Here is a 25979-nt window from a genome sequence, read left to right on the forward strand (position 1 = left end):
CAGACTGGAAATATGCCAAAATCAGCCCGCTACTCATGAAACCCACAGCCAACCCTACACAGATGAAGAATTACAGACCCATCCTTGACTCTTCCCAGTCCAGATTAAGAAGCAACCACAGCACCGAAACCGCACTCTTAGCAGCCACCGATGACATATACTTCATACTGGACCGCGGAGGCACGGCCGCACTCATCCTCATCGACCTCTCCGCTGCATTTGACAGTCTTCCACTCCACTCTCTGTGACAGACTGCACGACGCCGGCATTCAAGACAAATCCCTGAACTGAATCAAGTCCTTCCTCACCGGAAGAACACAGAGGGTCAGACTACCACCGTTCACATCAGAACCTAAAAACACTTGCTGCGGATTGCCCCAAGGATCCTCACTCAGCCCGATGCTTTTCAATGTCTACATTACCAAACAACATGAGCGCAACATAGTCTCCTAAGCTAACTACACCCAGCTGATCCTCTCCTTGTCCAAGGGCTCTATGCAAGCCAAGAAGAATTTCCACATGAGAGTAGTCACCACCTTGCTGAAGCTCAACTCGGACAAGACAGAGATCCTCGTGATCGGCTCCTTGTGATTGGCTCGTGAATGACTCCTCCTGGCCATAAGTGCAACCTGGGCATCATCCTGGACTCCTATCGATGACCCGCCAAATTAACCCCATCTCCTCATCAAGCTTCCACACACTGTCTCCTGCAGAAGATCTTCAAATGGATTCCCCCCAACAGAAGGAAGACAGTCACCCACGCACTCATCACCAGCAAACTAGACTACGTCAATTTACTCTATGCCTGCACCACCAAGAAACTTCAATCTAGACTACAAAGAGTCCAGAATGCAGCAGCCACACTCATCCTGGACATCCCCCACCCCAGCCGTATCTCCTCCCACCTCAGGGACCTACACTGGCTTCTGGTCAACAAGCGCATCACATACAAACTTCTGATCCACACCTTCAAGGCACTGCACAACATGGACCACAACATAGGATCAGCATACCTCTACCACCACCTCAACTTCTACGTACCCAACAGAAGTCTCTGTTCCTCGCAGTTCACCCTTGCAGCTGTCCCCAAGATCCAGAAAAGTAAAGCAGGAAGAAGATCCTTCTCTTACATAGCAGCCTGGACATGGAACACACTTCCCCTCAAGCTCAGGCAGACCGCATCACTGAAGCAGTTCATGAAGGACCTCAAGACCTGGCTCTTCGACTGAGCAGCACGCCTACATTCAGCGCCCTGAGACCCTATGGGTGATTAGCCACGCTTTACAATTCCATGACTGATTTGATGTTGGGTTGAGTGGTTATAGGGGGTTGGCTGCAGGGCCTGCCCAACCCCAACCACACACGGCTGAAGGCCATGCGCTGAGGCAGTTGGATTAACATATAATATTTAAAATTACTTTCATTAAAAAGTCCACAGAAATTCACTGAAAAAAAAACAAAGGTTACAAGGACTTTATAGTTTGTAATTGAATTTTTTTTAAACCTAGGAATTAATTTAAGAAGCAAAGGTTAGAGGGACGTTGTAGTTAGGCTCACATTTTAAACATACAAAACCATAGATATTCAGCTGTTATAGTTAGAATTATTTCAGGTAACTATGACATGTGCCCTAAGTTAACAATAATTTGCGCCCTCGCCATAAACTGCTAATTACAGCGGATATTATAGCACCCATGAAATCTTTTATAACACCATTCATAATGTCACACTAACATTTGCAGTAACATTGTTGATGAGAGAACTGTCCATGGCGAGGGTGCCAGGCCAATACAACTTTTTTGTGTGAATATACACATAGTGAGTTAGTGAGTAAATATGAGTGAGTAAATATTCACTAAAAACACACCAAAGGTTACATGAAAGTTATAGTGAAGATCAGAATTTACATGCACAAAATCATAACAATTCAGCTCAGTTAACAGTTTTCAGAACAATAATTTTACTGCAAATTTTGCACTATCATCAAAAATGTCATAGGAGATGCACTTATTGATGTAATATGTGGGGTAATTAGCAGTGAATGATCACCATGATTCATTGATTGTCTCCCTATGTATGTAACCTGAGGTTGTTCTGAAAAGACAGTAGGGATTTCCTATCCAGGACTCATGATATTTAATGGGAGGACTCATACTTAATGATCATTTTAGATGTATGTTCTCTGTATATGTGCATTTAGCAAAAACTGGGGATGGAAGCGTGTATGTATTTCCTCTGGGACAGGCCTGTCTCTCTGTTTGACCATACTAATATGCTGAAATGCATGATGCTTTCCTGCTTTAAACAAAACATGTTTCTTTTTTAAAATCCCTTGTATCGCCAGCGCTCAGGGACTGCATTGGGTACCTGCTTCGTGCCTCGCTTTGTGAACTTCTTCCCGGGCTGGTAGGAGGAGCATGTGGTCTGGACAGAAACTAAAGAACAATATAACAGTCACATACCAATAAGGATTAGAAACATTGATGACCTGTTTATCATTTGGGAGGGTGACACAAAACTGGCAGAGGAATTCATTACTACACTACAAACCAATTATCTCAATTTAAAATTCACTTAAAGATTTAGTAAGGTGCACAGTGAATATTTTGATATAGCAGTCCATGTTGAAGACAATGTAGTCAGAACATCATTAAACAGGAAAGACACTGCTGGCAGCAGCATCTTACATGCTCATAGTCACCATGCCAAACCTCTCAAGTGGAGCATCCCCTACAAGCAAGGAGCTCCTCAGGGTGCACCATAATTATAGCACAGATGAGACATACAACACAGAGCAACAAAACATGATACAACATTTTATAGAACGTAGATGTTCCCTCAAAATTCTCAATCAACCAAAACAGAAGGTCCAGACATTGACGCATGAGGATGTATTGTTTAGAGAGAATATCAGAAAACTGAAACTGACAATCGAACTCCCAGATTCATAACCCCTTACAATGGAAGTGCTCACAAAAAAAAGCAGTGCTTCAAAAAACATTGGGAGCTCATTACAATTCATCCGGCCATTGGCAGAAGCATATGAGCTTGTCCCAAAGTGACATACAAGAAACCTAGACAAATTAAGGACATGCTTTTTCACAATTACTCCAACCCTGCAAAAACATCCACATGGTTGAATGACCAAAAGAGACCTTTTATATGTGGCTCCTGTAAGGCTAATGTAAGGCATGAAAACACGGTGTGAATCATAAGCAATTCACACTCCCCATAGGCAAGAGCAGATTCATTGCCTGCATGTCTGACTTCACAGTATATGCCTTAGAATGCCCTTGCAAATTCGCATAAATAGGAAGTACCAAGCTGCCTGTGAAGAAAAGGATATTGGGACATCTGTGAGCCTCAAAAACATTCACCCCGCCAATTGGGTTGCGCATCATTTCACAAAGGTCCACCATGGAGACAATGAGTTACTCTCCTATTACGTAATTGACAGGGTCAGAAAACACAATTGGGCTGGAGACCGGGAAAAACATCTAAGAATTCTAGATTCATGGTATATAATTGGTCTCAACACTAAGTGGCCAACAGGTCCTAACATACATGAGGAGTTAGCGGCCACACTGGACTTTAGACACATGTTTCTGCCCCCATACCAGAAGATACTTGTTCTGGAGTAAACACTATACAGTGGTTTCATTTATGTTACCTGCATCTATTTCTGGTGCTCTTCACCTTTTTTGCATATTCACAGGGTTGCACTTTTCACTATTTTTGCACCACATGGGACAGGCTCATTTTGGTTACCCTAGGCACCCCAGGCTAGGAGATTACATTATGGGCACCTCTGTGAACAACTACAACTGAGAATCTGGGCAGCGGGGAATTTTAAACAAGCTAACATGGAAATCTATAACCAGGCCTGTCCAGCTATACTCCTCTTGCATAAACAGTGACCCACAACTCCACAATACTCTTTCTATGGCAATGCACTAATACTGTAGTTTCTAATAACATTAAGTCGCTTTGATAAGTAAACTACCTTCACATCTGCCTGTCATGATGAATACATTTTGTGCATTATTATATACTCCACAACATTCCTTCTCAGGTGATGCACTAATACTGTGTGGTCTCTAACATCATTATGTCCTTTTGACAAGCACACAACTTTTACATCTGCTTACAATGATACAAGCATGGGCCCACATACAATTACATTTGTCCACAGGTATGGGATCATCAATCTTTCAGGTACGATGAGATTTATGGATGAATTTCTAAGACTATCGTGTAAATATATTTCATGAAACAGGAATATTTTAGGTAATAAATGTAATCATATGAGCTTGTCTGTCATATTTTGCGCTGGATGTAGGAAAGTACTCTCTTTTTGGCATAGTTATCCCCACTTTCTGCCTGCTGTCAGTGTGTTTTGACTGTGTTCACTGGGTTCCTGAGAACCAGTACCTCTTTGACTGTGCTCCCACCCTCTAAATTTGGTTGCTTAGGACTGAGCACATCCCACAATTGGCAGACTGGTGCCTCCATATAAGTCCCTAGTATATGGTACTTAGGTACCCAGGGCATTGGGGCACCAGGGGTTCCCTGAGGGCTGCAGCATGTATTGTGCCATCCATGGGAGCCCATGCAAAATGTGTCTGCAGCCTTGCCATTGCAGCCTGTGTGAAAAGGTGCATGCACCCTTTCACTACAGGTCACTGTACCAGGTCAGTGTAAGTGACCCCTATGGTATGCCCTCCTAATCCAGAGGGTAGGGTGCAGGTACCTGTGTATGAGTGCAACCCGGCATGAGCAGAGGTGCCCCTACGAACTCCAGCTCAATTACTCTGGACCTCGTAAGTGCGGGGAAGACGTTTTACCTGTGTCCAGCTACATAATGGTAACTCTGAACCTGGGCATGTTTGGTATCAAACATGTCAGAATCATACCCCAATACTGTTGCCAGTCCTTAGAGGACCCCCAGCATTGTTCCTACCAGTCTTCTGGGGGTTTCCGGGCAGCCCACACTGCTGCCACCCCTCATACAGGTTTCTGCCCTCCTGCTGCTTGACCAGCTCAAGCAGAGGAAGGCAGAACTAAGGATTTCCTTTGGGAAAGGGAGGCAACACCCTCTCCCTTTGGAAATAGGTGTTACATGGCTTGGCAGGGGTAGCCTCCCCAAGCCAAAGGTATGCTTTGAAGGGCACATTTGGTGCCCTCCTTGCATAAACTGGTTTGCACTAGTCCAGGGTCCCCGGTCCCTGCCCTGGTGCGAAACTGGACAGTGGAAAAGTGATTGGCCGCTCCCCTGTCCATCACTACTCCAAGGGTGGTGCCAGAGCTCCTCCACATGGCCACTTGATTCTGGATCCACTTCATCTTGGATCCAAGGTGGGCAGAGGCCCCTCAAAGCATCTGAGTGGCCAGGTCAGGCAGGTGATGTCACAGCCCCTTCCTGATAGGTGGTCACACTGCTAAGTGACCAATTCCCCCTTCTTGGGCTATTTAGGGTCTTCCTCCTGGGTAGGTATTCAGATTCAACATGCATAATTTCAGCAGGACTCCTCTGCATCATTTACTTCATCTTCTGGCCACCAGGACTGCAACTGGACCCTCCAGGAACCAACCATCTACAACTCAAGTGACGACTTCACTCTGCAACATTGTTTCTTCTGCTCCTTCCAGCAACTGCAAAATTTCCCTGGCTGTGCATCCTCTGAGGGTGAAGAGTCTTCAGCCTTCACAAGAAGAAAGAAGGAATCTCCCTTGGAGTGACAGAGTCACTCCCCACCATCTGCAGGCACCAACTGAAACAACGACTGGCTGCGTGGATGTCCTCTCCTCCAGAGCTGAGTGGATCCTGCATCAAAGGTGGTGATGATCTGGAGTGGTCTCCTTGGTCGTCTTTACCAACTGTCCAACTTTGGAGACGGTAAGCCCTTGCCTCTCCTTGCAGGACAGTACCCCTGTACACTGCGACTCTTGCAGCTACCAAGGCTTGTTTGTTTCTCCCCCAAGGGATATTCAGGCTCTGTATAGCCTCGGCCTCCAGCACTCTTACCTGCAAAGCACAGTCTCCTGCCTGCTGCTTCAGCAATGTGGGTCTCCTCTCCAGGTGTACTGAGTGGGCCTCAGCGCAACTCCTGTGCCTGCTGCCTGTGGGCCACCAGTGGGGGCTGCCTCCTCTTCTTGTGACTCTCCCAGCTGCTGAGGGTCACCTCGGACTCCCCTCCTTGGGTCAAGTACCCTGGACCTCCTCATCCTTGCAAAAATCATCTTCTGCGACTCTTGCGTTCTCCAAGGCTTGTTGGTGGTTTTCCAACACCACTGACTGAATGCATCACAACAGCCGACATGGGACATCACTTCTGGAACTCCTTTTTTGCTCCTGTGCTGCACTGCTGACTTTCTTCATCCACCGTCGACCTGGTCCTGCATCCACAGAAGGGTAAGTAGTTGCTCCTGCCGCCGTCAGGTCCTCCAACTCAAATTTGACTTGATCCGCTTCTTTTGCAAGTCCTCTTCTGTCAGGATCAACCTTTGGTTTCTTCCAGTCTTGTCTGGGTCTTGCACAGTCCTTTTCCAAAGTTCTCCTGTGGGTTTGGGGAAAAACCAGGTACTTACTTCTTCTCTCCTGGTCGCTTGGCGGCACCCTGGCACTTATCTTTTGGAGTTCCTATTTCCTCCAGCTCCCCTCTACTGATTCCACTTCCTTGGGTGGGGGACTGGCTTTCACATTCCACTTATATTTTGTTTGGTCTCCCTTTAGGGCCTTCACTATTTGCTATTGTTTTTACTATTTCAATTGCTTTCTATGCTAGTCACTGACTTCTAATGTGTACAAAATAGTGTGTTTACTTACCTCCTATTGGAGTATTGCCTATTCAGTATTTTATTATTTGTGTTACTATAAAAAAAGTCCTTTTATTTTTGTAACACTGTGTGTGTAAGTACTGTGTGACGTGGTATTGCATAAGGTTTGTATGTCTCCTAGATAAGTCTTGGCTGCTCATCCACAGCTACCTCTAAAAAGCCCTGGCTTCCTAGACACTGGCTACACCTCACTAATAGGAGATACTTGGACCTGGCATAAGGTGATAATACCATAGGTGCTCACCACACACCAGGCCAGCTTCCTACACTGGACTTTACATTTTGGTTTCAATTTATGTCCAAATAAAGGCTATGCACCTTCTGGGTTTGGGTTATTCTCCTGGCAATGTCACAGTCAAATTCCTAGGCTCACTGGGACCTTTAGAATAGATGACCTATAATGAAATGTCAAAATTTGGCAAAAATTATAAAATCATGTGGTATGATATCATAATAGGTGCTGCCATGACAACTAACATTGATAAATGTATTTATGGGCCATTTGTAATACATTTTGATAGGCACCCATACAGCATTGCTACATTTAACTATGCAAAGTGTTTCTATAGTGCATTGTCGCAATCTAAGATAGATGTGGTATCTCTAGGGGAATTTCAGCATCATGAGTGGAATTGATGCAATCCTGAGATCTCTTAACAAATGCCCTAATCAGGTGGTATTGTCAGTGATCTTCAGCCCATTTGGATGGAATGACTTTAAATGGTACAGCAGAAGCTTTCTTTGAGGTCCAGTACGTCTTCCCTCCAGATATGTTCCACAGGGTCAAATTTCAAATCTGATAGCAAATGGTTCACAAGGTTGAAATTATTGGCTACAGGCTGGTCAAGTTTCTTATTAAATATTGCTGATTTGTGATTCCTGAATCATGTACGGAGGTCATTCACTGGTTGACCTACATATTGTTTTTACAGCTTTGGAGCTGGCAATGAAGCACATCAATAATGCATGTTGATTGACATGTAAGATTTCATCTTATGCCATAGGCCTTTCTTGCTAATTTGTCAATAGATGTAACCTTGCTGTTTTGTGGGCAGATATTTGTAGTAGTCTGTCAATTCCTAATATATTCTTGATTTTCACTAAAACCTTCCCATTTTGTAGTAAGTATTCACAATTTTCCAGCCACAGAACAAAACGTATAAGACTTTTGAGGGTATAACAGCAGCATTTTTTGTCAAGCTACACATTATCACTTATGCTATCCCTGGTGTTTTGGTGAATCTGCAATCATAGTCTCTCTCTTAGACTCTAATTTTCACCTGACTTACTTGCCTACTGTGTCATGACTACACAGTTAACATCTGTGAGCGAGCAAGAGGATCAATAAATAAGTGGGTCAATTAGTCATTCAGTTTGTGAGTAATCAAATGAGTGAGGACTTCACTGAATCAATCACTAAAAGCGAGTGAGAGAAAGTGCCATGGAATGAATTGATGAGCAGACTGTAGGTCAGTGAATCTATGAGACAATCACTGGGTGGGCGGGCTCTGTATTAGCCAGTAGTCTCTATAATGCTCAGAAAATGAATTGTGTGTTTTGTTTTTCATTACATTGTAGGTGGGTTGCCGCACTGAATGTTTACAGATTCAAATTCCATTATTGTTGATTCAAATGGAAAAGGTGGCATTCGTGAGGGAAGAAGTGAGAGGCTGAAAGGTACCTTCCATATTTAACACAGAGGTGACCTGAAAGCAGTGCTCCCAAGAGCCCTCCAATGCTGTAGATCGATACTGTGAGAGACCATAGGAATGTGACCGTTTCCTGGCTGAAATGTAAGCCATATCTGTCCATCCAGGTCTGGTTCATGAAGTGTTGGATATACTGGGAAGAAAGAATGGCATCATATTACAATAAATATATTCACACAGGGCACCATACAGCTTTACACAATCTGTCACTCTTAACTCCATCATAATGACACTGGTTAGATACATTGCAACCTTTAAAGGAATCCTTATACCAGATCTCAGAGAATCCCACCACACGAGGAATTAAATAGACAATATCACAGGTAGGTGAACAAACCAAATCCCTGGGGATCCTGATCTGGGGAAGCTTGAAGTAAGGATGTCAGGACGTCACATAGGGTCCAAGTCAACATTTGATAAATCAACTGCTTTGGAAACATGACTGTAGCGATTCTAGAGTGAGAATCAAGAGCATCTCTGTACGCTTGAATCGTTTTGATTATAAAAATGGTGGATTGTCTGACTGGCCTTTTAAACTGGCATATTTTGCAAAGTAAAATCTACTAGAGATGTACTCTTTTGCTGTATGGTAGATCTTCTTCAATAATAATTTTTATTGAATAGAACAGTGGTTCCCAACCAGTGGTCCGGGCACCACTAGGGGTCTGCAAATCCTCCTAAGGGGGTCCACAACTGCTTAGAAAATTAAATAATATTAACAGATTAGGTCCCCAGCTTTCAGTAATGCCTCTGTGGAGGGTCTCTGGATTCCAATAATGATTCAGTGGGAGTCCCCGGTTCCAGTAATGATAATGTAGAGATCCACAGAGGTCAAAAGGTTGGGAACCACTGGAATAGAATGTTGAATAGGGAAAGATGCCCTTAGACTGCGGAAATCTATTTCAAAAGAGGTGTTTAGATTGGAAGTTGGGAACAGATTGGCTAATTCTACAGTGTTATGACGTATAGCATTATTGTGGTATAGAATTAAGATGACATCAAAGTGTTCTCTGCTTAGTTACCTACCTGGAACATATCTCAGTTTGCGAGAAAATCCCTTTAAGAGATAGAGATATCTGAGGCAAGAGGCATTTGTTATGAGTTGTGGCTTCAAAAATATTACAAAATGGCAGTGTAACTGGGTGGTAAAATGTTATTGATTAAAACATGTAAAGACGGCGATCTAGGACTTCTTTATAAGTTATCAACCTTCAAAAAGAATGTTTAACTTTGTAAGTAGGGTTTAAAAGAGCACAAGAAGAAAACTAGTGCAAATGTTAAAAATACTTTATTTTCCTTTGCAATATGGTTAACTGACCCTCTGAAATTAGACTTCCAGTTTAGGTCAATTTCTATTAATAAAGTACAGCTGTCCAGCATGCAAAAGATAAAAAGAAAATTACATTATGCAATCTGACCTGTAAACATAACTGAATGTTGATGAAGTGGTTAAAGTTCATATCTCCTTTACAAACGGCAGGTGATATGGAATCTTATGACAAGAAACTTGAAATTTACTTAGGTTGGGACTATATAAAACTATATTGAAGATGGCTGAATATCTCAATTTGCTTGTGATTGGATATTTTGCAATGTGATCAATTAGTACATACATTACATCTCAAAATTAAAGACCAGTCAGAAAAATAAATACACAATTTGAAAATACTTTTTTGCAGCTAATCGTTTTGTAATCTGGCTGATGTACTGTAACACTTTCAGATCATAGCAGAATGGGAACATTTGTCTTCATCCAAACTGCTCCTCTCATTTGTTTTTCTTCTCCACCTGTATGGCACTATCAGAGGGATTTGTTGTATTGCCAAGAAATCTCAGTCACACCAAGTTATTTTCTAGTGGCTGCCTGAAACCATAGCTACATGAATGAAATGAGAAGGAAATGGACATATGTCCCATGAAACCTCAGTAAGCTTATCGTTATTATGTGCTTATTATTATAAAAAATGAAGAATGTAAAGGTCATCAAGAAAGCTAACATGAAGAATTTTTCCTAAGTACACTCACTCTAATTTCACGATAATTGGAGCTGAGTGTTTACAGCAAGTATCTTTTTTAAAGAGCTCTAAATTGAGTACACATGAACACATGCTTGCATGCACATGTGCGTGCTGCATGTGTGAGACTACTATTGAGTGCTGCCCGGTAATTGTGCACAGGTAGCCTCACACAGAAGGAACTCTACCAGAATTGGTGCTGGACTAGGGTAGGCCTTATAATAATATGGGCATTCATGGATAGGTCAGTAGGGTTTACTGGAAAATCTGTAGTTCATTTTCTGCATTATACACATAGGTGAAATCTGCCTTAAGATAGAGTTTCACTCCACTTAGGCCTACACAGTCCAACAAGGTGTCAAACTGGGGTAAAGCTTGCATGCCGAGTTTGAATGTACAGGTCCAAAAACCCACATAAACACCTTATGTGACCTCAGAAATTGTCATTGGTTTTTTTCCACCTTGTAATCTGATTCCAGGCCTTTGTCCCATCTGCTGGTCCAACTTAATTACTCTTCTCCCTGGCAGAGATAACAAATGTCTCAACACACAAAAGGAGCAGTTGTCAGTGATTAAACTATTTCCTAGAAGAGGAAAGGGAATGGGAGAAATCTGGACCTGATAATTATTGCCACACTGGGGCCAGCACAGGTCCACCAAAAGAAGCACAGACATCTGGAGACAACACAGGAGTTTGATGTTTTGGTGTGAAGGATCTAACAATTATGTCAGCTAGAGGTGGAGTTGAGGCCCTCACAGGAGTTCTTTACAAAGAAAACTTGATGACACACTATTGAATTGTCCCCGAATGCTGAGCAACAGAGTTGGGTCAAGAGTGGAGAGATGATGTTGCATCCTAGGATGAGCCAGGGGTGCCTGGCATCTAAACCTTTCCACCCCCCACTTACAAATCATTGAACAATGGAGATACAGGGAAGAACATTCCTGGACCTGTGGAAGATCATAAGGGGACTGAACCTGTCCCATGAGACCTAAGAAGAGTCTAAAAGTTTGGACCTGCGTTCCTTGTTGTGCCCAGGACAAAGGTGTGGACTCCAAGGCTCCAATGCTGACCTCCTGGTTAAAACTACCATAATACAACTAGCTACAATAGGCATTTTTCAGCAACTGACCACGTTACCAGTGGCAAATGGACCTGGGCTGGACCCTCTTGTTGGCCTCTGCCTGCCAGCTTGTGAGTCTCTAACTGGCTTCTAAGGCCCTAGAGATCTTTAGAAGTGTACTCCTGTGGTGAATTGGGACTTAAATGACTAAAGTCAGAAGTTAAAATCTGTGCCCAGGTTAAACCTGGTTGATATATCCAATGCATGCTCCATCCCGGTCAGTGTCAAATTGGGTCTAGGTCCTGTTCTACCACGATCATTGACTATCATTGGCACTTTGTGCTTCTTGGCACTATTTCTACTTAAAACATTAAAAATTCATATGTCGGATCCCCTTATTGGACTTTTGTCAATGTAGTGTCCTTTTGTTTATTAAATACTTTACACAGTGTCTCTAAGTTAAGGGTGCCTGCTCTGAGCTATTGGGTTGAGCTCAGATTTATTTAGTGATTTTTCTAGGTTCAACCTGACATGGATAGTGATTATTTCTTGGTGTGGATGCTTACCACTCTCAGCTAATAATCTAATTTCTTATAATAGTTTTAATGGTTTAAAAAGCTAGTGACCTCTTCAAAGTCTATGAAATTAATTTTGTTTGTTAAGTGGGTAAATGCCAGTAAAAAAAGGTAATATCCACCTAATATGGGTGAATTGACAGCATGTGGTCAAAGGTTTTGCCCATCTTCACTTGACTGGTAAAATTTTGGCACAGGTGTAGTTTGTTCAATTACTTTAAGTCCACAAACACTACCCGATGCGACTAACAGAATGGTGACCGCAACTTTTCTGTCAGGTTGCAGCCAGCTAATCAGGGGCTTTCTTTACCCCCGGATCCACTACGGTGGTATTCACAGAAGATCCATGTCCCTATATATCTATTTTTTCTAACCTTCAATAACTCCACAACTACTGAACGGACTTACACCAAATCACAAAAAACACAATCTACTAACCAAGATCTAGCTACCTGTCAAATTTGATGTAATTCCATTCAGCGGTTCCCGCTGCCCTCTAAGACCCAAAGAAAAAAATAGTATGTTCATGGAAATGAAAAACATACTATCTCTTTGGCAACAATCAAATTGTTCTTGTGTTTTACCAACATGCAAAATAAAAATTGCATATAGCTTGAAAACATACATAAATTCATTTTAAAAGGCTTCATAATTAAAAAAAATTCTAGGATAGCACATGATTCCATTTTTATATATGTATAAATAGGATATTGTTTCAAAGGGAAACTATGGCAAATATCCATTAGTGAAATTGATCCGTATTAAAATGATGAAAAGTGCAAAAAAAAATGAATCTGCAAGTTAAAGGAATGAAAGCATTACTAATCAATTTCAGCACTGCTATATACCTATATAACTTCAAGTCAGACACTTGGTCCGAGTATTGTAGAATGAAGTGGCATAGAGTGTCGTACAGTGGAGTGTCATAGAGTACAGTAGGGCCAATGCTCTAGAGTTTGATGTTGTATAATGAAATGGAGTGTCATATAGTGACGTGTGATAGAGTGGAGTGACATAGAGTGGAGTAGAATGGGGTGGCATAGATTAGGATGGGATAGAGTGTAGTATAGGCGGGGGCATAGAGCATCATAGAGTGGAGTGATAGAGGGGAGGAGAGTGGAGTGGTGTAGAGTGAATGTAGGAAAATGTCTTCTTGTTGCAGTTACTCCCCACGTTTTGCCTGATATTGATGCTGACTTGACCGAGAAGTGTGCTGGGACCCTGCTAACCAGGCCCCAGCACCAGTGTTGTTTCACTAAAAATGTACCATTGTTTTCACAATTGGCACACCCCTGGAAGACAGATAGGTCCCTTGTAAAAGGTACCAGTGGTACCAAGGGCTCCGTGACCAGGGAAGATCCCTAAGGGCTGCAGCATGTGTTATGCCACCTAAAGGGACCCCTCACCTAACACATGCACACTGCCATTGCAGATTGTGTGTATTGGGGAGAAAAAGGCAAAGTCGACATAGCATCCCCCTCAGGGTGCCATGTCCACAAAACACTGCCAGTGGCATAGATAAGTCACCCCTCTAGCAGGCCTTAAAGCCCAGGCAGGGTGCACTGTATCACAGGTGAGGGCATAGCTGCATGAGCATTATGCCCCTACAGTGTCTAAGTCCATTCTTAGACATTGTAAGTACAGTGTGGCCATATTAAGTATATGGTCTGGGAATTTGGCAAAACGAACTCCACAGTTCCACAATGGCTATACTGAATACTGGGAAGTTTTGTATCAAACTTCTCAGATTAATAAACCCACACTAATGTCAGTGTTGGATTTATTAAAAAATGCACACAGAGGGCATCTTAAAGATGCCCTCTGTATTTTACCCAATCCTTCAGTGCAGAACAGACTTTTCTGTGCCAGCCTGCCACTGAGAGAAGAGTTTCTGACCCCCTGGGGAGAGAGCTTTTGTGCTCTCTGAGGCCAGAAACAAAGCCTGCACAGGGAAAAGGTGCTTCACACCTCCCCATGCAGGAACTGTAACACCTAGCAGTGAGCCTCAAAGACTCAGGCTTTGTGATGCAATGCCCCAGGGCACTCCTGCTAGTGGAGATGCCCAGCCACAGGACAAAGCCCCACTTTTGGTGGCAAGTCCAGGGAGATAATGAGAAAAACAAGGAGGAGTCACCCCCTCAGCCAGGTCCACCCCTAAGGTGACCAGAACTGAAGTGACCCCCTCCTTGGAAAATCCTCCATCTTGTTTTAGAGGATTTAGCCCAGTAGGGATAGGGATGTGCTCCCCTCCCAAAGGGAGTGAGCACAAGGAGGGTGTAGCCACCCTCAAGGACAGTAGCCATTGGGAACTGCCCTGTGTCCCTAACACACCCCTAAATTCAGTACTTAGGGGCGACCCTGAACCTAGGACTTCAGATTCCTGATTACCTCACAAGAAAAAGAAGCATTGTTTATCAGAAACCCCAGCAGAGAAGGAAAGAAGACAACAACTTACCTGGCCTCAGCCCTACTGGCCTATCTCCTTCTTCAAAGAGCCTGCAGAAGAAAAGCGACGCGTCCTGCAGGTCCAGCGACCTCTGAAAAACCTCCAGAAGACTGCCTGCATCCCAGAGGATCAAGAACTCCCGTGGACAGTGGCCCTGTCCAAAGAAGAACAGAAGAAGAAACCTCTTCTGAAGGACTCCCTCCTCACTCCAGCAGTGTGAGTCCTCACCACTCTGCACCCAACGCCCCTGGCCTGTGCCCAGACTACTCCAACAACGTGTCCACCCTGGAATTACCTCTCTGCACCCCCACAATGACACCTGCAGAGGGAAAACCGAGGACCCCCACTGACCGCGACTGACCAGAACAAAGAAACCCGACGGCTGGAAGAAGCACTGCACCCGCAGCCCCCAGGCCCGTGAAGAACCGACCACCGGTGCAGCAGTGACCAGCAGGCGGCCCTCACCCTTGCCCAGTTGGTGGCTGGCCCGAGAAGCCCCCCTGTGCTTTGCCTGCAACGTCTGAGTGACCCCCAGGTACCTCTATTGATTTCAATTATAAACCCAACACCTTGTTTGCCCAGTGCACCCGGCCGCCCCTGTGCCGCTGAGGGTGTGCTTTGTGTGCCTACTTGGGACTCCCCCCCCCCCAGTGCTCTACAAAACCCCTCTGGTCTGCTCCCCGAGGACGCAGGTACTTACCTGCCAGCAGACTGGAAACGGAGCACCCCCTCTCTCCATGGTACCTATGTTATTTGGGCCCCTCTTTGACCTCTGCACCTGAACGGCCCTGTGTTGCTGGTGCTGGGTGTTTGGGGTTGACTTGAACCCCCAACGGCAGGGCAAGCCATTGTCATTTTAAGTAGTACATATGTGTAATGACGATGGCCTGCCCTACCTAATCATCACACAGGCAGCAAGGTCCTTGCTTAACAGTAAATAAAGGGCCTTGCTGCCTGTGTGATGATCAGGCAGGGGCCAGCTTAATTTGTAAATTAAAACGTGCCGGTGCTCAAAGCCCTCCTCTTAGACCCGGGACTGCTCATTAAATATGGGAACACAGAATACTGAGGCAGCGTAATCCTGAAGCCATCTCGGGCGGCCGCCTCTTCACGCCATTTAAAGCCACTGGCACATCCCCTTCAGTTCACTTTTGCAGCTTTCTCCTTTCTCCCATTGTGACGCTTTTTAGTTTTTCTCTTCCTTCCTCTTTCCCATATGTGTCTTGCTCACAGCAAACGCTTGGGGCAGAAGAATATGCGTCGGCCCTCAAAAATAAGTGGCAGTGCTCAGCACCAGAAACATCAAGCACAAATGAAGCACTGGGCAAGGCAGGCCATCGTCATTACAAGTACATACATATGTGTAATGACGATGGCCTGCTCTGCTTATTGATCACACGGGCAGCAAGGCTCTTGTTTAAACGTATGCAAAGTTATGTGTAGTACATATGTACGCCTTTGTGTACGTTCAAACAAGGGCCTTGCTGCCTGTGTGATCATTAGGCAGAACAGGCCATCGTCATTTCACATATGCACTACTTGTAATGATGATGGCCTGCTCTGCCTAATGATCACACAGGCAGCAAGGTCCTTGTTTAACAGTAAAGGGCCTTGCTCCCCATGTGGTCATTAGGCAGGGCAGGCCATCAGCATTACAAGTATGTACGTATGTTTGTGTAATGACAATAGCCTGCCCTGCCTAATGGCCTGGGAAGATAGAGGAGGCAAAGCAGGGGTAGGAAACCATATGCCACTTGAATGATGTTCCTTTAAGTATCATACAGCCTCCTTTTCATGGGGCGGGGATGCTAGAGCACTCTACAAAAGCAGCAACTGCCTGTCTTATTAAAACAGAAAGCTGCAAACTATTTTCTACTGTAAACAGACTTTGATTTAATCTACTGGTGTGGTTTAATGTTTAATAAACTCAGTCATTAGTGGCACCAGTACATTTGTAATTTGTGTACAACCCTCATAAAAAGACATTACATTTAGGAGACACTATGATTTTGCTCATTTCTTTCAAGCAGAAAAACATATAACGGATGCTCCTTAATTTTGTTTGTTAGGCGGAGCTAGACAAAGCTGAACAAGCATCTGGTCCAAACACATGGAAGTAAAGGGGAAAGAGCAGTCGAGGCACTGGACACTTTCCACTGGTGCTTCGGTCGATTATGGTTAAAATTGGTATTCCTGAGAAGGGACGTGGGACATACCAAGTCCTGTTTTTTATACACAATCATTTAGCCAGCTTCTAAGCGCTCCCTATTTTTGCAGACAATAGAACTATGGCTCACAGACAGAGTTAACTTACAGAGATGGCTCAGTAAGATGCCAGCTTGTCTCTACTTGGAAGTCACAATTTCAAATTCCGACTCAGCCTTTCATTCTTGGACATAAAATATATGTTAAACAGATCCAACAAGTAGTGCACAGAGAAGATTGATCAGCGTCCATTTTTAATTGCCTTTGCTTATATATTGAATAATTAATGCTATTTTTCTGCTATGTAAACATTTGGTTTCTTTAACATCACAGTGGGCTTGCACAAACATTCAAAATGAAGAAGGTCAGAAAATGTGAAAATCCAAGCAAAACGTGCTACTGGAATTTGCTCAATTTCCTCCATTTGACCTTGTCTGCACCGTTCATTCTGTGACGTCAGTTCAGGGCCGGATTCCCTCACTACCACCCAGCCCCTCATCTTTCCAATGCCCCCTTTCACATGCATTAATTTGTTTGACATCACTTGTAAAGGCTCTGACTTTACTTATCCACTTAACTATGACAAAATATAAATCTGTTCTTTGCAGCAGGCATATTTATTAGCCCTCTATGCTAACTTTATGGCTGCCACTAGAGAAAACTCCCATCTCTCTCCCTAGCAGGAACATTAATCACAAGAGGTATCTTTCGTAAGCACTCAATTATACATAATTTCTAATTATTTAGAATTTTTGTTATGGTAACATGGATGGTAGATTTGAATCCCATTTAGTTAAGCTTGTCCTTTTCCAAAGCCCACATCCTTGTTCTTAGTGTAAATCTTGTCTTGGCATCTAGGTCTACTGTGCAGCCAGTGTAGCACCATTATCAGTGCATTCACAACTTGGCAGGAAACAGAATCTCTACGAACCATAGCAGAATAAAGCTTCATTGCAACAGGCTGCCTCAGCTCCTTTTTCTCAGAGAGTTTGGAAAACTGTCTCTAGATTTATTGGAGTCTCCTATGTGAAAGGCTTGTTGCAACTGGCTCTACATTTCTGGACTGTGGATATAAAACTGAATCAAGTAGCCTCAGATTTGATCACTTTGTTCTGTTGGCAGGCAAATATGTCTCAGCAATGTCTTTTCAACTTTGGATTCAAAAGAAGTAAAGACACTGATAAAGAAAACCCAGGAGAAGGAAACCAAAAAGAACAGATATTCCGTTTTTGTACCCCCCCCCAATCCTAACCTAAACAAGAACAAAAGGTTTGATGCTGAAAAAAGAAAACAAGTTTTTCAGTCTCACTGGGTGGAATCCTGGCCATGGCTAGCCCTGAAGGAAAGCCAGGAAGGAGAAGGACCAAAAATGTACTGCACTATTTGCCAAAAATGTTCTACTGTAGCAGTCAGCTATTCAGGTTCAGGTAGAAATGCATTCTTAAGTGGATGTGGCCAGGTGTGCATTGAACCAATTGGAGCTCATGAAACTAGCATATGACGTGTTTCATGGCACCGCCAGGAAATGAAAGAAACTGCATTGCAGTCTCAGACTCTTAGAGTGAGTACCTCAAATTCCAGTCCCCCTACAGAGCAGTCCCTCATCATGCAAGCACTGCAAAAGCTGAAGCAGAGAGAAAGAAAGAAACTGACCATCTTGTTTAACAATGCTTGCCTAATTGCAAAACAAGGTAAGCCACTCTCAGACATGGAAACCATATGTATGGCCAGGAAGAAAGCTGGTGTGGATATAGGAGAAAATTATACAAACCGTGAAACAGCCTCAGAGTTCATAAGATGTGAGGCCGATATACTTTGACAGGACATCAAAAAATTGCTTCAAATTATCGCTTCATTTGCATTATTGCAGACGGAAGCACAGATAGTGACTTCATTGAACAGGAAAATGTGCTGGTGAGAGTAGTCAGTGATGGGAAACCCTACACTCTATTTGCAGATCTTGTTCCACTTGAACACGCTCACGGTGTTCTGGATGGTATAGCTAATGGAATCCAAAGGTTATCTTTGGATTTAGAAGGTATGAGGTCTACAGAATATCCAGGCCCCTCACTAATAGCTGTCAATTTTGATGGTGCTGCAGCTATGATGGGATCTAAGGGACGAGTTGCAGCACTTCTTAAAGAATGACATTCCTTTTCTTCTACCGTTCCACTCTGTAGTACACAAACTTCAGCTTGGGATTCCAAATGCTGTAAAATCCAAACCCTCTATTTGTCAGTTTGAAGAAACTTTAAAATGGATTTTCAAATTTTACTAGTATAGTCCTAAGAGGCGAAGAGATGTTAAAGAAATTTCAAGAATAATTGAAGAAAACTTTGCACATTTCACTGATATTAAACAGGTTTGATAGGTATCCAGAAAAACAAAGCTTTGGCAGCCATGCAACAAAAGCTGCAGACAGTGGTTCTACACCTAGGACAGGTTGAGCTGGGAGTGATGATTATGCTGCTAAGGCAAAAAAGTACCTCTCAATTGTAACTAGCTTTACATTCATAAAAAACCTTTACACCATGAGAGATGTTCTGAATCCAGAGTCTCAGCTTTCAGAATTCTTTCAGTCTAATGAACTGTTTTTATTGCATGTTCCACCTGCTGTAGAGAAGTGTGCATTGACCCTAGTAGGCCTTGAGAGTGAGTTGGGTGAATACATGCAGCAGTTTAAAAAACTGTACCACCCTGAAGAAAAAAAGTTTGGAAACATTTCTACTGATGGCTGGGAAATAAACTTATAGGCTGCTGTCCACTAGCAACAACAATTCAAAGTGACAGTGAGCTCATTGACAGTGTAGTTAAGTACATTGATGAGAGGTTTGCAAATTTTAATTCCATGACAGTTCAAGGATTTCAGGCATTTGATTATACACTATGGCCGGAGAGTAGAGAGGAACTGTATCAATATGGGGTCTCTGATATTGAGGCAATTGTTCAACATTATGAAGTCATTTTCACCACAGATGAGCGGTTGGCAATTGTAGAGGAGTTTTGTGGACTTAAAACCCATATGAAAAGCTTTCAGACCAAAGGCATTCCTGTATTGCCTGCATACTCCATCCTGCTGACAGCAAAACCTTCTACGTTAACTAATATATTAAAGCTTGCGGAGATGATGTTCACATTTAGTGTGTCTACAGCAGAAGCTGAACGTGTGTTTTTTTGCAATGACTGCCATTAAGAACATGGTTAAATTAAGATGCTCTCCAAGATCTAATGCTTCTTAAAATAGAAGGGCCCAACTTTGAGGAATATGACCCCAGGAGAACTATTGATCTCTGTCTTACAACAGGAGGCACAAAGCATGTGTGCGGACATAAGAGGTCACATTTATCATAACTACTGAATTATTGTCAATAATGAATCTTGGAACAGCTTGCGATGCAAGATTATTTGCTGCTGTATTCCTATACAATTTATATACTTTTGGATAATAGGGATAATATAGCTGTTTTTCAAGTTTTTCTTTAGCATGATTACAAAGTCCCAAATAGTTATTGGTTTAATAAAACAAAATAAAAACTTTTACATGTTTCAGTGTCAGCATTTAAAATTGATGTAGGAAGTAGGTGGGACAAGTGGATTTTTCAGGACATGTAAATCTCATTAGCATTTTGTCCCTTGGCCAAGTAGATTATTTTAAAAATTCCACACCCCTGCTACTCAAACAATGTCTTCAAATGAGAATGGTGTATTTCTTCAAGGCAATGGGAAATGTGGGATACGTGGAGTGGACCTAGGAATTGTCGGAACAACCCAATCTTATGTTGTCTTCTGCAATTGTATTGTGAACCACCTCAATGTAGCTAGTACACATTATTTGATGTATGTGATTTGTTTTTAGTTTGAATGTGTCACTTGAGAAAATTAAAGATCAGCTAGAAACATACTGTGAGCTATCTGGTCAGCCATTCGACTTAAATTGAGGGAATAATGTTAATTAAAATTATTAACGGAATTCAATTTTTGCTGTTGCAAAAACTATTTTCTTACTAGAATGCCTTGATTACGTGCAAAACACATTATGTGATAACCTTAAAAAACACAGACTCCCTCCTAATATCATTAATATGGGCTGAATGGGGAAGTAGAGAATGTTTGGCAACCCTGAAATCAGATAGGACGGGGGGGGGGAGTCACTGGGGGCTTGGAAATTCCGGACCTTGAGCTGTTTTGTTTTTCAGTGCAGATGCAACATGTTAGTTACACAGTGGTGGGAAAAGAGACGGTTAAAAGGTTGCTAGTGGAGTGACACACTACTGATGATGGGTGGGGGGCGGTGCCTCAACGATGCCCATAATGATAGGGCGTACTGTAAACGTGCATGATGCAGTCGTGTGCAGTGTGATTACTCACTCACCTTCTTCCAAATCATTGTAGATATAGGGCCAGATGATCAAAGCTTTGTAGCACTCACAAATGGTCCGAATCACAGAATCAGGCTGTTTGTGACACCTAGAAAACTGTTTAGCATATTCCAATGCCAAATTGCAATTCGGTAATTTGTTACTGAATTGCAATTTGGCATTGCGATTTGGTATTAGGAAGAAGGGTGTTTAGAGCATCCTTTCCTAATACCGAATCGCAGTGGTATGGTTGAATGTTTTGCAACCTGATTGCGGTGGCAAAACATTTGCAGGTTACGACAAATTCCAAATTGGTGGTAACCCATTCGAAAATGGGACAGGGTCACCAAGGGACCCCTTCGGGAATGTCTGTAAAAGCATTTCTTAAGAGGAGGCACTGTCTACTCTTACAAAATGAAAAAAAAAACTTGTCATATTCTTTTTTAAATGCAAACCATTTTCCTTTAAGGAAAACGGGCTGCATTTAAAAAAAAAAGATTGCTTTATTTAAAAGCAATTACAGAAATTATGGTCTGCTGACCCCAGCAGGCCACCATCCTTGTGGTTTTTTTGCGTCTCCCAGTGGGTCGCAAAACGAGATCTACCTCATGAATATGAATGGGGTAGGTATATTTGCAACGCACTGGGAATCACAAATGAAACTCAAACGAGTTTCAAACATTTGAAATTGTGATTTCCTAATTACGATTCACATAGAATTGCAGTTAGGAACTTGCAATTTAAAATGTACGTACATCTGGCCCATAGTGACTACAGCCATTCTGAAGGATAGCCTGAGAAAGGTCGATGGCACTGTTTACAAAGCGTGGGTGCACCTTGCTTGGAGACCTTTTCCTGTGAGACAGTTTCTTGACGTTTGAAGACACCCACAGCTTCCACATTGTTGGAGGTTACCAACAGCTATTTTTTGGGGTAAAACTGGGACAATTTCTTCCCTATGTTTGACTGAGGAGGAGGGTGAGGGAGGTCTTGCTGGGATTTCTTGCAATACCTCCCACTTCAGTGACTCTGGCAGGCAGGACATGCTGCACATGCAGGGGCATATTTATCAACGTGTTACGTCTCCCTGATGCCACGCAAGGGGGGGGCAAGAGCGATGCAACAATAAAGTAAGATTTATCAAGCCATGCAAGGCCACCTTGCATGGCCCTGAGTGACTTGATAAAGCTAGAGTAACGCAATGCAATGCAAATAACTGCATTGAGTTGCTCTGCCTCAAAGAAGCATTCCATGAGTGCAGCCTGGGTGTTCCCACGCATCCACCCATGGATTTTGGCACACTCCCAGATTTACCATTACTGGTCGATCTGGGAATGCATCACAATGCCATGCACCCCCAGGTGAAGTATAGCACACACAGAAAGCATGGCACAAGGGTGCCTGCGTTGGCTCTAGGAAGCACAATGCGCGCAACCACAAGGCAAGAATAGGAATGTGCTGTATTATATACAGTGCATTCCTGCCCTTTCCATTTCATACATTGCAACAAGGTGGCTTGCTGCACTGTGTGAAGTATTGCTAAATCTGCCCGCGGTATCCAGACTGTAGAAAGCTTTGCAAGCTGATAGAAATTTGTGCTACCAGTTCCTCAAATGTGGGGTAATATTTATGAGATATTGTTAATTAATGGGGAGTTGAAGCAACCTTGTAAGCGTGTAAAGTCATTTTCTAGGAATGTCTGATTCCAGCTCACATACTTCAATTTCCTACATGCACATACCTCACACTGCTGCGAATAACTAGAATTCACCTGACCAGCGATGAGCTAGGTGCTGGATGCCCGGTGCCAGAGTGGACTCCTTTCCACTGCTAAACCACACTGAGGCTCACGGAGGCCCACAGAGGTTCTCACGAGGGCTGTCGGTGCTGCACAGAAGTTTACCTGAAACACCGTGCAAGCCATCTGCAGCGTCAATCTGCAGAGCAAGCGCCGAGGCCACGAGCCCACCGCGGCTCCTCAGAAGCGAACTGTATCACTGTGTTGCTTTGCACCGCATCACCACATCCTCACTCCGTTCCACAGCTTTACTCCCTCCTGCTTAGTAGGAGTACCATCAAGGACAGCATTTCACGGTTAGCGAGGGAGTGCAGGGGAGGTGGGCACTGGGCCAGGGGTGGCGGGAGGCAGAGAAGCTGTGAGTATGCCAGAAGACTCTCACTCTCTCAACCAAGAAGACCACACTCAGACACAGCTGGAAAGTCAGGTTGCTGGGAAGAACGCGAAACGCCAGGAAAACCTGCTATTGAGGCTAACTAGCACGGTAGAGGGCCCTGCCAGCGGAGAGTGCCTAGCAGCAGCGGAGGCAGCTGAGCCAGGACTTGATGCAGCCTGCTGCCATTACACTCTCCAGGATTAACTGGCAAAGCTCCCACTGGCCCACGACCTCCCTCCGGCCAACAAATTGAGCATGCTTGTGCCCCTTCACCCCACCAGGCTGCAGGTCGGCCTCAAGGGGTGAGGCAGCGCATAGAGGGAGTCAGCAGGACTAGTCGAAAATTGTCTGACAACAGTGGGCCAGAGTGTCTTCACAAGAATACAATCAGAAATGTCTGCGTGCTCCTGCTCCCAAAGCCTACAAGTCAGCTACCAGGAGTGAGATGGTGCACATAGAGTGTTAGCAGGCTTTTTGAGGTCTACTGTGACTACTTCTTATTAGAAGATACAGAAGCAAAACAGAAAAGAATAAAACAGACCTAGGATCCAGGGGTCTGACTGTCAGCTGGCTGAGTCGTACACTCGCACTAGCCATCAGACGCCAAGCAGAGCCCAGTCAGACCCAGGCATGAGGTCAGGCAAGGTGAGAGGGCTAACTTCTACTGCAGCCAGCAAAAAGAAAGGAAGTCAACAGAGAACTATTGCTGCCACCGAAAGAAGAGTACAAAAGGGCGAACATACCCCAGTGGTGACCACACCGATTACAGCGGTACAAAGAAAAACAGGCGCAGTCAGCCCAGAAGGAGGAATGCTAAGGGTTATGACACGTAGCCACAACCAAATATAAACTCAAAGTTTACTTCCTTAAAGGATACTGGTTCAGTGGTATTTTTTCCTTGTAATTATTGGATCATTGGGCTCCTTTCACCACTGCAACCTGAAGTGACAGATTTAACTCTGGAGGGAAACTCTGCATGCACTTCTGCGCGCCATACTAACAGCCCACCAGAACTTATAGAGATCAGAAACATAAAAGAAAACAAGGAAGCCAGTGGGGCAACGGAGCATGTCATAACCTTCAACAAGCGAAAGGCATTGCTGAGACAGTTGCAGCAGCCTCATGGGGCGCAGAAGTTTCTCCAACACACCTCCCCCAACACACAGAGTGGCATGGAAGATATGGGGGCTACACCTCTCAGCCAAAGTCCCTCAAGGGAAAGCAGTCTGAAATGCCCCAAAGAGCAGTCACCAGCCACGGGGTCCCCCACCCCGTGCAAACCAACAGCATAAGGAGTGAGGGCTTATGTACCCTGGTGTCTACAACTACAGAGCCAGTCAAACTAAATCTTCACAGGTTTGTCCTGTAAGCAGAAACTGCAACTTTTAAAGAACAGAAAAGCCACAAGACAACACCTGAAACATCTCATACTTAACGACCCAAGAATGGGAAGTACTAGCAGCATTATATCTACAGAAACGCCCCCCACCCCGAGGAAAAAACGGGGCCGCTCCTAAAACTGCCTGCAGAACTGACCCGAAAATCAATTATAAAAGGAACAACAAACTGACACCACCTGGTCATCACTGTTAAACACCATGCAGCTCTCAATGAATGCCCTTCAGTATCAGTCCGACAAGATGGAAATTCAGCTATCAATCCTCAACTTTTCAGCTGTAATAGTCTCTGACATAGATGGCAAGCTGGCAGATCTGAACAGCCTAATTAAGCGAGCTCAAACAGATTCCTAGCAGATACAAGTAGCCTGTTCTAGTGTCTGTGGCCCAGTAATGTAAAAAGTTACCACACTGCTTGCCATGATGAGCGATTTATTAACTGACTTAAAACAATCCACAAGCAGTGGAAAAGTTACTACCATAAATCAACAAAGCCTTTACAATGGCTCTTCTCACACTGCCTTTGCCGCAGAACCTCTGGTGCCCCAAGTGACAGAGAGCAGGACCGGCCTAGCCCAGTACATGGCAGAGCAATATGATAAAATCAGCAAGCGATCCCAGTACCAACTAATAGGCTTCTCAACAGACAAACGAACGACACCAAAAAACAACCATGATCTCAACCAGGAAAGGGAGACTCTGCAATTTGAGCAGTGGAACAATGCTTGGTGGCACCATAAGCAAAAAAGGAAAGGCAGAAACAGGAAGAATTAAATCACTGAGTATTTTTGAATGGAAACTACAACCAAGACTGTTACTAGGAAGCTGCAGGAAGATAACATAACTGGCATGCGCACAAAGTGAGCCTAGGCAGAGGATGGGCCAAACGACAGAGCTCCAGTCAAAGGTCAGGAAGTGGTCCCCCTACCAGGAGGGGCGTTCCAAAGCCAGATCAAGACTCTGCAGAACAAGATTCCCCACAAGCTGCAACCACAATCTCGATTTGGGGAAGAAGAGGCTTTGAGATCAGGCAACTCACATACGCCTGCCATTCCAGTGGAAGCGAGGTTTCAGTAGGCATGCAAGACAGCAGCAATAGCATCAGATAGAGCACCTTTAGCCCTCCCTAATCCCCTGAACACCACCTTATGACAAAGCCCATAAGCAATGAAAACACAACTGATTAAATCAAGCTCCCA

At 43.8% G+C, this 25979-nt stretch overlaps 1 protein-coding gene across 1 annotated transcript in view; it reads right to left on the reverse strand.

Moving 5' to 3' along the window:
• Positions 1 to 25979, reverse strand: part of LOC138265301 (solute carrier family 2, facilitated glucose transporter member 11-like) — a 173684-nt gene that overhangs the window by 121230 nt on the left and 26475 nt on the right. Inside the window, exon 3 of the mRNA XM_069212908.1 lies at positions 8519 to 8679. Within this exon, the coding sequence (XP_069069009.1) occupies positions 8519 to 8679 (161 nt within the window). The remainder of the gene's footprint in view (positions 1 to 8518; positions 8680 to 25979) is intronic.

The sequence above is a fragment of the Pleurodeles waltl genome, chromosome 11, assembly GCF_031143425.1.
Source record: "Pleurodeles waltl isolate 20211129_DDA chromosome 11, aPleWal1.hap1.20221129, whole genome shotgun sequence".
NCBI classification, from domain to species: Eukaryota; Metazoa; Chordata; class Amphibia; order Caudata; family Salamandridae; genus Pleurodeles; species Pleurodeles waltl.